Source organism: Adiantum capillus-veneris, chromosome 17 (assembly GCF_014529385.1).
Source record: "Adiantum capillus-veneris isolate H3 chromosome 17, ASM1452938v2, whole genome shotgun sequence".
Lineage (NCBI taxonomy): Eukaryota > Viridiplantae > Streptophyta > Polypodiopsida > Polypodiales > Pteridaceae > Adiantum > Adiantum capillus-veneris.
Window position 1 is genome coordinate 148049719 of NC_140947.1, and position 15333 is coordinate 148065051.

A 15333-nucleotide genomic window follows, 5' to 3' on the forward strand; every position below is an offset into this window, starting at 1 on the left:
AAAAAGGTTGGAGGGTAGACTGATCAAAGAGGCACCTCTTCATATCTCCAAAGTGAAGGCCTCTTTATATCTCCAAAGTGAAGGCCATGGTTATGGTGGGAAAAATGCGCCAGGGGCTCCTTCGGGACGCGTTTACACAAGTTTAATCATATTTTGGATCATTGTCATCTGGAAGACCTCAACATGAACATCAAAATAATCTGCCAGATTTCTAGCCTACAAATGAATCCCCTATTCTCATCATTAATAAGAAGAAAAGATCAATTTTCAAAGGATTAATAAAAAAAAGATTACACTTACACTTATGCTCCTTATCATACATACTCTCTAACAAGAGCTTTGCATTTGCAAGAACTCTCCATCCACAAGAATGCCCATCAACATGTTTCGGCACCGTGTAGCTCAAAATTAGTATGCCCTGCCAAATTGAGACTTTTGGGTATATGCTTCCAGGGTAGCCACAAGTTTTTGAATAGACCTATATGATTAAGCAGAGGGTGATGACATGTGCTATCAAAATAAAAAAACTAAACAATGGACAAATGCCTCCAGATAGTCTTGTGGAGCCCATGCCCTCAATTTCCAAGGTAGCAAAGCTTGTGCTCAATGTTAAATCCAAAACGGCTCCAATGAGAAGTAATTGCACCAAAAATTAAATTCAACTGCTATTCATAGTAGACACAATATCTAAACAATTAACAAGAAGATTACACTTACTTTTCATTGTATGCTAGAAGTAAAATCTTGGCCATGTCCATGTTGATGGATTGAAACCAATCAACGACATTGAGCAAGGAAGTAGACTCGAAGGTGAGTACCACTAACAGCTGTGCATCTAGCACAACAATCTTAGATTGAAGATTCCACAAGAGGTTAAAGACCAACATGCTACAAGTGGAAAAAAATGTGATGAGGTGACCAAACAAATTTGTTTTAAAAAAAGTTGGAATAAAAAGGAGAAAATTGAGCAGTACGAGAGAAAAAATTGCGAAAGTTGGGTTTGAGAGGGAAGGACAAAGGTCTTAACAATAGTGGCCTCTATGAAAACAGAGACTTTATATATGTGGATAGACCATCATCACTATGAATTGTGGGACATTCAAAGGGTGATTGTATTTAATAACATTGTTCATTGTGGGAGATGAGCTCCAAATTAATAGACCCTCTAATAATTACAAAGATTTGCTTATATATCCAAGGTTAAAAATTGGATATTTGGCTAGAAAGAGATAATTACTTCAAAAATGTGATGTATCTCTTCATTAAGTACAAAACTGTTTGCAAATAACCACACTCTTTCGGGTTCAAGATTTACAATGTCGGCTTGGGCAAAAAATAAATGATTAAGTGGAAAAAGTTTTGCAGGTTGGTCCGAATTGGCGTGATTGAGTTCTTTGCTTCAAAAGTTGCCTTTTGTAGGTTCACACCAAAGGATTCTCCCAAGTCACAAGGAAGAATAGAATAATACACCTCCCAAAATAGCCACTAAGGGTTGTATTACTTGCACTCTCACAAGACATGTCCCTGCACAAAGGATGTCTACCGCAGCATATTGTCTCTGGCCCTTTTGACCAAGATGCTCCATCTGTTTGATGGACTTTTTCTCCAAATACATTTAACTTGGGTGGCTCTAATAATGAGGTAAGGACCCTAGGTCGCCTAAGGTATTGGACCTCTTGCATAAAACACTGTCCTACCACAGCCACCGGATTTCTTCACCATGCTTCGAAGCATCTCCAAGGACGGACCCTTAATTACAGAAGGGTGATTCTAACACTGTACCCATGCAACGGTGCCTTTCCTCTTCAACTAGATCACACGAGGATGATCCAATGGTATAGCAACTGACACACAAACATGCAGAGGTGTTAGATACACCCATCCTATAGAGTAACATTTTCTGCAGCTCCAGGTTCGGTACGCTGTTGCCTGAGAAAACATCAGGAACTGCCACACCAGTTTGACAATAAGTTGTACAATGAAATGGTCCCTCCATAGGTGATCAGCCCAATTCCAGTTGTTGAAGGCAACGAATCAAGCAAGCAATGATGCGAGCTCTGCAAATGCTGTAGTTTAATGTCCCCCATGTCTTCTGTACCTCCGCTAACAATAACTCCATTTGAAATTTGTGTCTCTTATCTATGCACGCGCAAGCTGCAGCACCCTTGTCCACACTTGCATCCCAATTGCCAAAGCTCTAACGTTGTCACAATCCTCTTGCCTAGCACCTACTGCCATAAGGTTACTCATGCATACATAGGCTGCATCACCGTTGCCATTGAAATGTGCGGCTTGTTCAAAAGCCCAATTTCCGAGCTTCAAACTTCCCCATTGTTGGCTGGCTCCCAACAATGTAAGACATGACCAAAGATCTGCAAAGAATGGCATCTGCTCGATTATTGCCACAGCCTCAGCTAAGCAACCTGAGCGGCTGAAAAGATCAATCATACAGCTGTGGTGCTGTAAAGTAGGAATAGTATCATAGGTTTCAACCATGCTTTCAAAGTACATCTGGCCCTCATTCAGTAAACCCCTGTGGCTGCATGTGCTTAGAAGAATAGAGAACGTAGACAAGTTTGGCTTAATGTCAACTCCTCCCATACTGTCAAATATATCAAAGATTATATCATCCTTTCCAAGATGAGCATACCCAGCTAGAAGGGCATTCCATGAAGCAGCATCTAGATTTAAGAGCTTCTCAAAAACTTCTTGTGCTTCTGCTGGCATACCACAGTTTGCATACATATCTAGCAATGCGTTTCCAAGAATACTGTCTTTGTCCAGCAATCCAAATCTTGTGCTGTCGGCATGTAATCCCTGACCCTTGCAAGCAGCACCTATGGTGCTACAAGCTTTCAAAGCGCAAGCATATGTGACTGTGTCTGGAACAAGCCTGCCAAGGTGCATTTGTTCCCACAAATCCAACACTTGCTCGCCATAGCCATATTGGGCATAGCCAGACAAAAGGGCATTCCAAAGGACTACATCCTTATCAGGAAGCTCATCAAAGACTGATTGCGCCATTGCAAGTGCACCACATTTGGCATACATGTCTACCAGTGCAATGCCAATAAGATGCTTGTCTTTGTCATGCAAAGTATGTTCAAAGATCCTCCTGTGCAATTCTTGACCCTTATCTATAGCTCCTATGCTTCCACAGGCTTTTAGAGTGCATGCATACGTTACTGCATTCGGAGTATAACCCTCACTTACCATTTGATTGTAGTAGCTCAATGCCTCCTTGCCATGTCCATGTTGGGCAAGTCCAGCAATCAATGCTGTCCACGACACTACATCCTTCAAAGGAAGCGCATAAAATATTTCTTCTGCTTTTACAATCACATCACATTTAATGTACATATCGATAAGCGCATTGGCAACCAAGATATTCTTGTCCAACAACCCTTCCCGCACACTCTTACAATGAAACTGGTACCCCTTGTCAAGAGCACCTATGCTGCCACAGGCTTTCAAGATGCAAACAATAGTTACTGCATTTGGAGAGAAGCCCTCATGTTGCATTTGTTCACAGAAAACAAGAGCTTCCTTACTGTATCCATTGTTGGCATATCCTGCAATAAGTGAAGTCCATGAGACCACACTCCGAACCGGAAGCTTGTCAAATACTTCTCGAGCATTGTATAGCAGGCCACACTTTGCATACATATGTATCAATGCATTGGCAACTAAAATATTCCTGTCCAAGATGCGTTCTCTAACAATCTGAGCATGTACTTGTTGGCCCCGATCCAGAGCCCCTAGGCTTGCACAAACATTCAAAATGCAAGCAAAGGTCACTGAGTCTGGAGAAAGGCCTGCAGACTGCATTTGATCAAAGCACTCTAGTGCCCTCTCTCCATGCCCATTCTGGGCATAGCCTGTCAAGAGTGCATTCCAAGCAACCACACTCGAAATCGGAAGTTTATTGAGCACTCTTTGCGCATCGCTGACAGCACCACATTTTGCATACATGTTGACGAGAGAGACGGCAACAAAAGAATTAATTTCAAACAGTCCTTGTTTGACAACATCAGCGTGCAGCAAAATGCCATTGTGCAGGTCTGCATGCTCGGAGCAAAACTTTAGAAGTGCCACAAGAGAAAAAGCCCCATCTGGATGAGCTTGGAAACATGGTTGCTGTTCAGCTGGCCTCTTTAACCCATTTTTGGTTCTCAAGAATACGTCTGCATCCATGCTTTTTCCTCTTTGACCTTCTTCTTTTTCCGAACACGCAGTATGGCAGCTGCAAATCAATACTGCCTCCACCATGACCTTGTGCTACGAGCCTAATTAGCCCTGTTGATGAATACAACTCATTCCCTCCTCGTCGTACCATGGAAAAAAATGGGGGGAGAGGAGAGAGAGAGAGAGACAGAGAGAGAAGAATCGCTGCCTTTGATTACGTCCCAGTGTGAGTACTGAGAACGAAGAATAGCTGTCTGCGATTACTTCCCAAACTCTCTCTCTCTCTCTCTCTCTCTCTCTCTCTCTCTCTATATATATATATAATATTATATTATCTATATGTATATGTATTTTATAATAGCAGGGCGAGTGCCCTTTACACGCGTCAACAACTGCGAGATAAAGGCTAAAGTCCAAAACGAGAAGAAGAAGAAGAAGCTCCTCTGCGCACGATAAAGAGGGAGAGAGAAAGAGAGAAGGAGAGGCCGCCGAAGGCGGCCGGCCGTACTAGTATTATATTAAAAAGACGAGAGCTATGATCCATGTGGCTATAAATGCTTGCAACTGCGATCTCTAAGGACAAGCCCAATGACAATTCGTTACCTTTCAAAGGGTGCACAATTGGTAGGTTTTGAAAGCCACTACGACTCCAAAATCAGACGTGGCATTAAAAGTGTAGTCGCTGCAGTTTCTGCGTGAAAGTGTGCAAGTATTCCGGGTACTTTTTGGATTCGCCACCAAGCGAGCGACCTGCGGCAAGTTCCTCCATTTGTAGCACCATCATAGGCGAGCGTATGTAGCCAGCCACCTTGGTTGCTAGCACACTCCACCTGCACCCTTTATCTAATGTCGGTAATTAACTAACTCCAACAAAAATGACAACACGCTGTAATCGAGTAGCTACAACTCCATCTACCAATAGGTGCAGCTAAAGATGAGATATATGTTGTCCTCACTTACTGCATGAAGTTGCACCAGCTTAGTGAGCACAAAAATCCAACCCAACAACCACCACCTCTGCAAGCTCAGGAAGTGCGCCACAAGTAACACCATTGCATGCTACAGCAGTACGTTGTTGAATAGGCCCAACCCTGTCTGTTATTCCAAGGGGCGAAGCTGCGAGTTCCTTCACAAGCTCCAAGCGTCAGAACCTACCCTGCACATTAAGGTGTCATCTCTCTCTCTCTCTCTCTCTCTCTCTCTCTCTCTCTCTCTCTCTCTCTCTCTCGTAGGGAAGGCGGAGATCAGAGATGCACCTCTCCCACTTTTCCAATGGGATCGCCTCTTTCTGCATTAAAGTGCAACACCTCTCTCGTCGCATAGCTAATCATCCTTATTGTAATTCTTGCAGAGATATAGAATGGACCAGCAATGCCCTCATTTGTGCCCAAGCTCTCCACTTTTGAGTGAGTTCACAACATATCGGCTCAGTCTGGACATGATAGACCGACATTAGAGGTCGTGCCGCTCTTCTCTTATTATTTTAAGAGGCTATCCCAGCATATGAGGAAGACATTGATTACATGGTATGCTGTCTGTCTGTCTGTCTTTACATGTGATTGTTTAATTGGGTATATCTCTGACTCTCTTTCCAACATTTAGAACAAGATTTTTCACATTTTATGTTGTTATATTATTTTATCATGTCTTTCCTTCCAAGAGCCTTCTAGGCAATATTACCCATTAATGTATTTTACTATAGTGACTCTATTCCTAGTAGCTATGGTCACTTACTAGACACTTGGAAGTCACTTTGGCATGGATTAGTCCTAAAATTTCATGATAGTGAATTAAAGGTTCATGGAGAGACACGCCATGTATGCTCCCAAAGACTGATTCATATTGAGGACAAGATACAAATATATAGGTGAGGCCAAGTTGAGTAGAGTGAGCCATATATAGCTCCAACACCCCCACTCAAACAAAGGTCTCTAGCTTTGGATGAAAAAACCCTTGGGGAGTTCAAGGGAAAAACCCAAGCCCCTATACAATAATGTGAAAATATGAACCAGTGATGATGATGTGAAAGTGAATTGTGTATCTATGTACAAATATACAATTGACTCAGAGATCACAGTGTGCAAGTGTGGATTGTGCATAGTGCATGGTACCTATAGAATTACAATGTCATATATACAAAGCTATCACAATAACAGAGAAGCTAATATAAAAAGAGTGAGGTCGAAGCAACTTCAAGCTCCGAGCGGAAGAGGATGAAACGTAACTCGTTGCATTAGGAAAAGGATGGGGTGTAGAAGGGCCTCTTTATTTGCCACGAGTTTATGGAGGTGATTAATATTTTGACGAATAGGTGTATGCCATGTGTGCAAGAATGGTGGGTGTGTAAGAGGTGTGTAAGAGTGGTGAAAGGATGCATTTTCCCCCCAAAAAGGAGGTGGAAAATTTTATGATTTTCGGCCTTCCATAACCCCCACATCTGATCTCCAATTTGAGCGGAGATCATAGATTTGCAATCTATGTGTCGAGCTCTTTCCATACATATGCTACATGATATGGTTTTACCCATCAAATTTTTAATTCCATTTTGGGGGGAAACTTTGAATTCAAATAAACTAACCGTTTTGCCTATTTGAATTCAAAAGCTATTCTTTGATTACTTTCTTAATACTAAAGGTTTGACTTTCTTAAACTGCCAAATAAAGAGGCCCTCCTAGAATCCATTCTCTTCCTAATGAGGCCTTTGGTAAGTATGTCTACAATCATCTGGTCATTTGGACGGTGTTCAACCATTATGGTGCTTTTGCGTACTTCAAACCTGACATAATGATAATGGACAACAATGTGCTTTGACTTATTATGTTGAACATAGTCTTTTGCAAGACTAATAGCACTCTGGTTGTCACACCGCAAGGGTGTGCTAAAAAGAATAGAGTGACCAATATCAACGAGCATTTGTCGAAGCCAGATTAGCTCACGAGCTGCAAGTGATTCCGCAACATATTTTGACTCACTCGTAGAAACTACAAGACATCGTTGTTTCTTGTTGGCCCAAGAAACAAGACAACCATTTATAAAGAAGCAATTTCCACTAGTAGATCGCATAGATAAATGTGAGCTTGCTCAGTTTGCATCTGTGTAACCCAAAAGAGAAAGAGATTGCATAGAATCTGATGTCAGTTGTCGTTGATAGACCAAACCAAAATCTGTAGTGCCTTTTAAGTATTTCAATACATGCTTTGCTGCAGATCAATGCTTAAAAGAAGAACGTGCAAGATTTTGTCCAAGATAATTAGCAACAAACAAAATATCAGGACGAGTGTTCATGCCAACAAATTGAAGACATCCAATCAAGTTAGCATAAGGTTGATTTGTGACAAGTTGACCGCCACTGTGAGAAGTGTTCTTCGTAGAACTCACAAGACAAGGTGTGTTGACCAAATGTGTTGATTCCATACCAAATTTTTGAATAGTAGATGCAATAAACTTTGACTGTCCAAGGAATAAAATACCTTTTTTGCAGTTCCTTTGAATCTGAATGCCAAGACACGAGTGAATCTCTCCCAGATCCACCATATCAAATGCAAAAGACAATAACTTTTTCACTTGTTGAAGAAATCCCAAATCATTGGAAACAAGGATGGTATCATCCACATAAAGAGCAAGAATCACAAAACTGCTACCTTGGTGCTTTATATATAAGTTGGGGTCTAAAGAGAAAGAGATGAATCCTTTAGAGGTGAGAAAACGATCAAATTTTGTATACCAGGCTCGCGTAGCTTCTTTGAGACCATATAGTGCCTTATGGAGTTAAGCAACAAGGTCTTCTTTACCTCGAATAACAAACCCTTCCTATGTGTTCCATATAAATTTCCTCTTCCAAGTCACCATTAAGAAAAGCAGTTCACACATCCATTTGATGAGCTTCTAAATCAAATTGAACAGCAAATTCCAATAAAACTCCAACACTTGTAATGCGAACAAATGGGGAAAAGGTCACTTGATAATCAACACCAGCTACTTGGGAGTAACCTTTAAACGTGCCTTGAACTTGTCAAAGGATCCATTTGCTTTTACCTTTGTCTTATACACCCACTTACACTTAATAGTTGTACGACCAGGAGGAGGTAGATCAGTTAGTATACATGTATCTTTAAAGATAAGAGAATCATACTCTACTTCCATAGCCTCTTGCCATTGATCCTTTTGTGGTGAAGAGATAGCTTCATTATACGTAATGGGATCTTTAGAAGTAGAGAAATCATTATCAACAATATCGTCATCATAAACATGACATGCGCCATGTTCAAAATCAATAGGCAAATCAACAAAAATATCAATATCATCATTGCCAACATTCGGAATGGATGGTTGTGAAGAGGAAAGCTGCTCTATAGGAAGACATTATCTGAAAGAAATGGAAAAGCCTGAAGCAATGATTTAGTATCATTAGAATCATCCATAGACCATGAACATCCCATAAGTTGTTCGTTAAAAGTAGCATCACGATTCACAATTACTTTGTTAGAAAAAGGGTCATAGAATTTGTAGCCTTTGGAAGTGTCAGAATTCCAATAAAAATAACTTTGGAGCATCAAGATTTGTTCGTGTTTCTTTGGGAACATGAATATAAGCAATACATCCAAAGGTTCGAAAATGAGATATAGAAGGAATGTCATCTGTCCATGCTGTGATGGATATCTTACCAGCGGGTGCAGTAGTAGGAAGATGATTCTGAATAAATATTGTTGTCAAAGTAGCTTCAGCCCAGAAAACTTAGATAACCCAGAATGAATTAGCATACATCTTACAACATTGAGAATAGTGTGATTCTTTAGTTCAGCAACACCATTCTGTTGAGGTGAATATGGAATAGTGTGCTCATGATGAATTCCACTTTCAACAATGTAACTCACAAACTCTCGAGAAACATATCCGCCTCCATTGTCATTATGAAGCTTCTTGAGGCAACGACCAATTTGAAGTTTTTCACGCTTGTGGAATTTTTTGAAAACAGATAAGGTTTCAGATTTTTGTCTAAGTAGAAATACAGTCGTATACCATGAGAAATCATCAATGAAGGTAATGAAGTAGCGATATTGTGATCTCGAAGAAGACAGAGGACCATATATATCAGTATGAACAAGATCCAATATGTCATGAGAATGAGCTGTATTTGAGAGAGGAAAGGGTTTACGATTATGTTTCCCTAGAGCACAAAACTCACAAATTTTCATTTGGGGATGAGCCTTAAGATCCATGCCATGAACAAGATCACAGTGCTGAAGATCAAGGAGTTTTGAGAAATCAGCATGAACAAATCGGTGATGCCATACTTCGTAATCATGATCACCTGGAGCAGTGACAACATTTCCTATAGCACCATTGAGAGAGAGTTCAAACAAATTACCGTTTCGAGGAGCAGTGGCTATAGTTTGTCCATCTAATTTCTGAATTCAGCGTTTGGTATGATCAAATCCAACAAAGAGACCAAGATCAACAAGTCTAGCAACTGAAAGAAGATTACGTTGAAGATGTAGTACATGTAATACTCCTCGCAAAATTTGAGTGGAAGAAGATAAAGTAACAAGATATAAATCTCCAATACCCTTTACTTGACAAGTCATATCATCAGCAAGGTAAACAACACGTTGAACTAATAGTGGATGATAGTTATGGAGCCACTTAGACTGATATGTCATATTTTTTGTAGCACCAGAATCGACAATAAAAAGTGATCCATCACGTACATGAAGTATTTTGTCTAGAGCAAATGAACATAGGACACAGCTTGTTTCTAATACAATATTGTTTCGATGTTCAATAGCATATGCTCTATTACGATCCGTGTCGAATCGATGCTTATAGCACATATGAGTGGGATGATCAAATTGTCCATAATATTCACAAGAAGAAGAAGAATTTATCGATAAACGTGGTTTTTTAGTGGTAATATTTATGTTCTTCATCATACTGACGTGCCCAAAAATCATCTTCAGTATGGCCATTTCTGTTGCAGTAAGAACATTTCTTTTTAGGGAATTTGAGATGAGAGAAAATATTACCGCGACGGCCACCTCTGCATGGAGCTTAAAAGATCTTAGGGTTAGCTTCATTAAAGACCTCCAAAAGTTAGTGTTAAAAAGTCCTTTGATCTTAGGTAAGCTAGGGATGTGCTTGAGGTGGGAACATGGCCCAAGCTTGAGGTGCTTGTCGTGCTTACTGACTAAGGTGATTGAGGTGCTTGACTAAGGTGCTAAGGTGCTCCATGACTAAGGTTCCTGAGGGTAAGGTGTTCAAAAAGTCAAATCATATCCCTACTCGTGAGGGGGGCGAGCCCTCATTCTAGGGGCCAGAGAGAGACACAGACACACCCTCACTCAAGGCAAGCTTGGTACCAAGAAGGCAAATAGGACACTTCTCAAGATCCTCTCCATGTTGCAGTCATGGTGTGCCTAAAGCCTATTGGTTGGTCTCCCAAGGGTCCAAATACTAATTTAGCTAAATCAATTAATTGTCTATGAATTTATCAAGTCCTCTCTCTCAAAGAGGAAAGGAGGACACTTGTCCCAAGGCTACCCTTGTTGCTTGATATGTATTTTGCATGTGATTGTCTAGGCTTGCAGGGGTCCAATGGGCTTCCATGGTTATCTAGAAGAGGGGGTCGACCAAAGCAAGAAGGGGGGTTTCTTGGGGGGGTATACTCTCCCACACACACTCTCATTATGTGAAGTGCAAAGTGCAACAGCTTTATCTCCTTCTCCGAGCAAGTAGAGAAGTTGAGAGCCTACACCAACACTATTGGCTATGGAATGCAAATCCAATCAAGATCCATGCTTCAATGCTTAAGCTTGCCATATTCTCCATCTTCATTAATATGCTATTATGTATGCTAGCAAGAAGAGTGATGATAAGTGAGGAACTATTTCTTTTTCCTATGAATGTTTCTTCTTCCTCTTCGCTATCCTCATACCCCGCTGGCTCTCCCCACCTTTGAAGGTGTTTGAGGCCTTGGGACTGAGGCTTAGGATAGTTAATGCTTTTTTCAAAGTCTATGTTATGCTCGTGATGCATGAAGCTTTCCATCTTCATTGTATCACCTAGGTCACAAGGAACACAGAGATTGTATTGTACCAAGTCTCTCTTGATGGAAGAATCTATAATACAAAAGCCTATTGGAGGGGAGACCGGCTCCACATAAATCCAGTCCTCAACTATTGTCAAGTTCTCTAAACACTTTGTCTTGCAAAAGTATTTTTCATGTCAAGTTAATTAAGTACTATGATTATGTTGCTAATGTCAATTAAGTTCACCCTCTACGTTCTCAAAGTAGTCTCACAAAAATGCTTTCTTTAATTTTCCTAATTTCGCTATTCTCAAAGTTCATTGGAAATTTCCATTACATTCTGGCCCCTCTACCCTAATGTGAGTGGTGGAATTGTTGTGGGTAACCCTAAGAAAAGTAAAACTCAAAGCTTCTTTGAGGTCTATCGGTTGGGGTCTATCAGAGGATGGACGAAATTATCTCTATCGATCGACGAAATAAAATGCACAATAGCTTCTAAAAGAATTTGAAAGACCGACTCAGGCATACGATACCTTTTCATGTAATCTAGTCCATCTGTATAATCCTCCTCTCAAATCTAGACGTGCCTTTGAAATTGGGACCAAAAAGTGTGCTGGCATGGAAAGATCCACCATTCTCAAATTCCAACTAATGCCTCGAGCTGTTCATGGAAAATAGATGGTGACGCCATGAACAAGAAGATGACAAGAGCAATAAATAACATTTGTGATGTGGCACTTGGAGAAGCACTTGAACCTAGCTTTCCATCTCTCATGTGATCTAGTAGAATGCAAGCGATAGATTCATTGTTTATGATTTCAGAGCAGCACAACCATTCTTTAATGGTGGACAATTTTAGGGTTGTCACTGCACCCAATTGTATGGCTGAAAAGTGAATCGTCTTTAGTGGAGGTTGAACTTGGGTGATTCACATTTGTGGCTTAAAGAAAGCTGTAGGTACTCATCCTCAATATAATTAGAGCTGAGGTTGGAGACCTCTGTGCAACTTGAGTTATCTACCAGCTTAACTTGCATAGCTAGTCTTCAAATTGCATCGATTTAATTGTAGGGACTGCAATTGCAACTCAAGTTAGATGTGAATATCGGCCTCACACTTCAAGTGCAAGTGCATGTGCAACAAATTTCCTTATTTCTTGCGAACAAGGTCTTCAACAATAAAAAGAAGCCACCTAAAGTGCTTGGAGAGTAGCATGTAGCGCAGCAACAAGTGAGCTCAATTTGTGTGTGTGTGTGTGTGTGTGTGTGTGTGTGTGTGTGTGTGTGTGTGTGTGTGTGTTAGGATAATTAAAGACCCTACAATCAACAAGCCTGGTGGAATATGGGGTGCACTGAGGGGCTATAGAGCAGAGGGGAATGTAAATTGCAGGCCCTCCAAGGTGGTGTCTATGCTAGGGTAGCATAGTTCTTTTGGCACCGACTTTGTGCTGCTAATAAAGAAAATAATGATTTTTCCATTATCATGTGTGAAAAGTGGTTATGGCGGCTTCATCCATAAAAGGTGGGATTAGGAAGTCAGAGAGCCGCAACGTCACATGTGTGCACCCTTTGAAGCTGCCTCCGCCATCCCTATTTAAAAGATGCGACATTAGTTTTTGAAATTTATTTCGTGGATTGGAGTACCTAGTGGTGAAGAGGCTCTTAGTTGCACCATCATGATTTGAATTCAAAATTTGAAGCCTGCAAATCGTGCTAAAAAGTGTGCGATAGTACTCTTTTTCTGTGTTGAAGGGGAGGGGAAGAGGTGGGGGGGGGGACTCCCCAAGAGACTAAAGGGCACGGAGTCCTCATGAGGACCCCATGATGGGATCTATGGCCTGCAAGCACATGCACAAATCTTGAGGATAATGGATGACAAGCAAAATTGCATCAATCAACGCCTCCTAGATTTGAACCCCCACATGGGGGGTTATGGAAGCACAATGAGCTAACCATGCGACCGGGTGCACTTTGTCGTCCACAATGCCTAGACAAAGACCTATAAAGTAATCCCCTGCATTGGGAAGTAAACTAGGACAAAAAAGGTAAACTCGGACACGCCCCTTTAATAACGAACGGTCGAGTCTACCTCGCAACTCGTGCATTTAGCTCCCAAGCTGGGGAGGGGGGTGGGGGGGAGCGTCGGAGATTGGGGTGGTTCTAAAAATGGGGTTTCCTTTATGGCCCAATGAGAGTGCACCAAGAACGCTCCTTTCATTTCCACCCATCTGTCAACCCCGAGCCCTTTATTACATGCATGCATCCAACGGGGAACTTGCCATGCACACATGAACAACCAACCAAGTCACCACATAGCTAGCCGATGGATTCGCATGTGTGTGTACAACGCAAATTGGGATGTCCAGTGAGAGAAAAGTGGGCACACGAGGGAATTGGTACAAGCAACAAGAAGTGCACCAATGCGCTGCTTTGTCTGGAATTCTCTCGGAAAAATTCCTCAATATGCGGGCATCACCACCTCGAGCTCTGTCTCTCCTCTATATATGAAGCCAACAATAGTCCGACAATGGCTTTTCTCATCACCTCAACTCTAATTAGTCACCTTAAAACCTTAATGCAGTCAGCCTATAAGAGTCTCTCTCTCTCTCTCTCTCTCTCTCTCTCTCTCTCTCTCTCTCTCTCTCTCTCTCTCAAACATGATCAAAGCAGCACCTAACACTGTCAACCAACATTAGCAACCTATTAAGTTGCAGGTTTTCAAGTTGAAGAAGAGAAGCTACCTTATAAAGGTGTTGTTGAAGCTATGAAATCAAGCTGGGAACTTGGAAGCTAGAGTAAAAGCGGGCTCTAGAGGGCTTCTTACAGAGAGGATGGGATCACAACCTGCACAACACCCATCTGCATCATCCATGAGAGGTAGCAACACCAACACTGGTACTGTATGATTCTACTACCACTATGGCCTGCAAGTGCACGAGCAGTATATGGTGGACATAAGGTATTCTCCCATAAATGATTTATAATTCAATTTGGGTGTTAGTTATCATGCAAATACTAATATATAATTATTGCAGCATGCTACATGAGACAATTGCATTTGAAATGGTAGAAATGGATCAATTACTATGCCAGGCAGTTGCCCCTACAACTCTTGACATTCTGATTTACCTTCATTCTTCAACTACTGTGGGACGTGTGTCTAACCTCACTATCCTATCTTATTAGAGTTTTAGCGAGAACCACGATTAAATTGTCAACCATGGGAAGAATCTGACTTAACTAGTGCATAGAGGCTACAAGAGGGTGTCAATCTCTCGAAAAAACAACAAAAAACTCGTGTCTAACTCAAGCTACACTCAAGTGACCGAAATCACCAAAAGCCAATCGCTCATCGGCAAAAAATCACATCCGTTACAGCATCAAATGACATCCAAACGTAACGGAACTTCTAGGACATGTTTATAAGACCTAAGCACACATGCCTATGGTCTCAAACCCCACTTTAGGTCAAGTGCCAAAATCGCGATTATTAACAGTAGTGGATTTTTGACCTAGAATACACATAAATGCTTAGCAATGATGCCCCGATACCCACCCATGCTTAGTTTTTGATTTGGAAGTGTAAATTCCTACTTTTGATGAAATTAGGCCGCGGGTCTCGGTGACGCCAAAAGCTACGAAATACTGTGATGTGTTTACGTCAATGCATAGAGGTCTTACATGCGGTTGCAATGCAACAAACACAATTGCAATGTGACAACCGGGGAGGGAGTAGGAAGCATGAGAAGGAGAGAAGTGAGCACCGTTAGCTCACATTGTGTATTTCATTATCCAAAACTTGATAAAATCTTACAAAAATTGGCTTTTATACCTTAGCCAAGGTTTTTGGTGGTCAAAACTAATAATTTGGGAGCTCTAACTAAAGATAGGTAATGACAGGTTGATACAATTTCGAAGCTTGCAGCCCCGGCTCATCAATTACAAGGTTTATCCGAAAAATAGGAGTTATACTATTCTTGATTTATCAAAAATAATAAGTGTTTTTACAATAAGAGCTCCAAAAAATGGTATCCGTGTTAGATTGCTGCTAACATTCCCCCCTCCTCGCCTATGTCTTCCCTTGACACAGCTTTATAAGCTGAAGTAGTCTTCAGGTTGACAGCTGG

General features: G+C 41.2%; 1 protein-coding gene across 1 annotated transcript; it reads right to left on the reverse strand.

The window, feature by feature from the left end:
• Positions 1-2139: 2139 nt before the first annotated feature.
• On the reverse strand, positions 2140-4269 carry LOC147438298 (pentatricopeptide repeat-containing protein At2g03380, mitochondrial-like). Its single transcript, XM_086486733.1, has one exon. It carries the CDS (start codon positions 4267-4269, stop codon positions 2140-2142), a length of 2130 nt encoding a protein of 709 aa, XP_086342859.1.
• Between the last annotated feature and the right edge of the window lie 11064 nt (positions 4270-15333).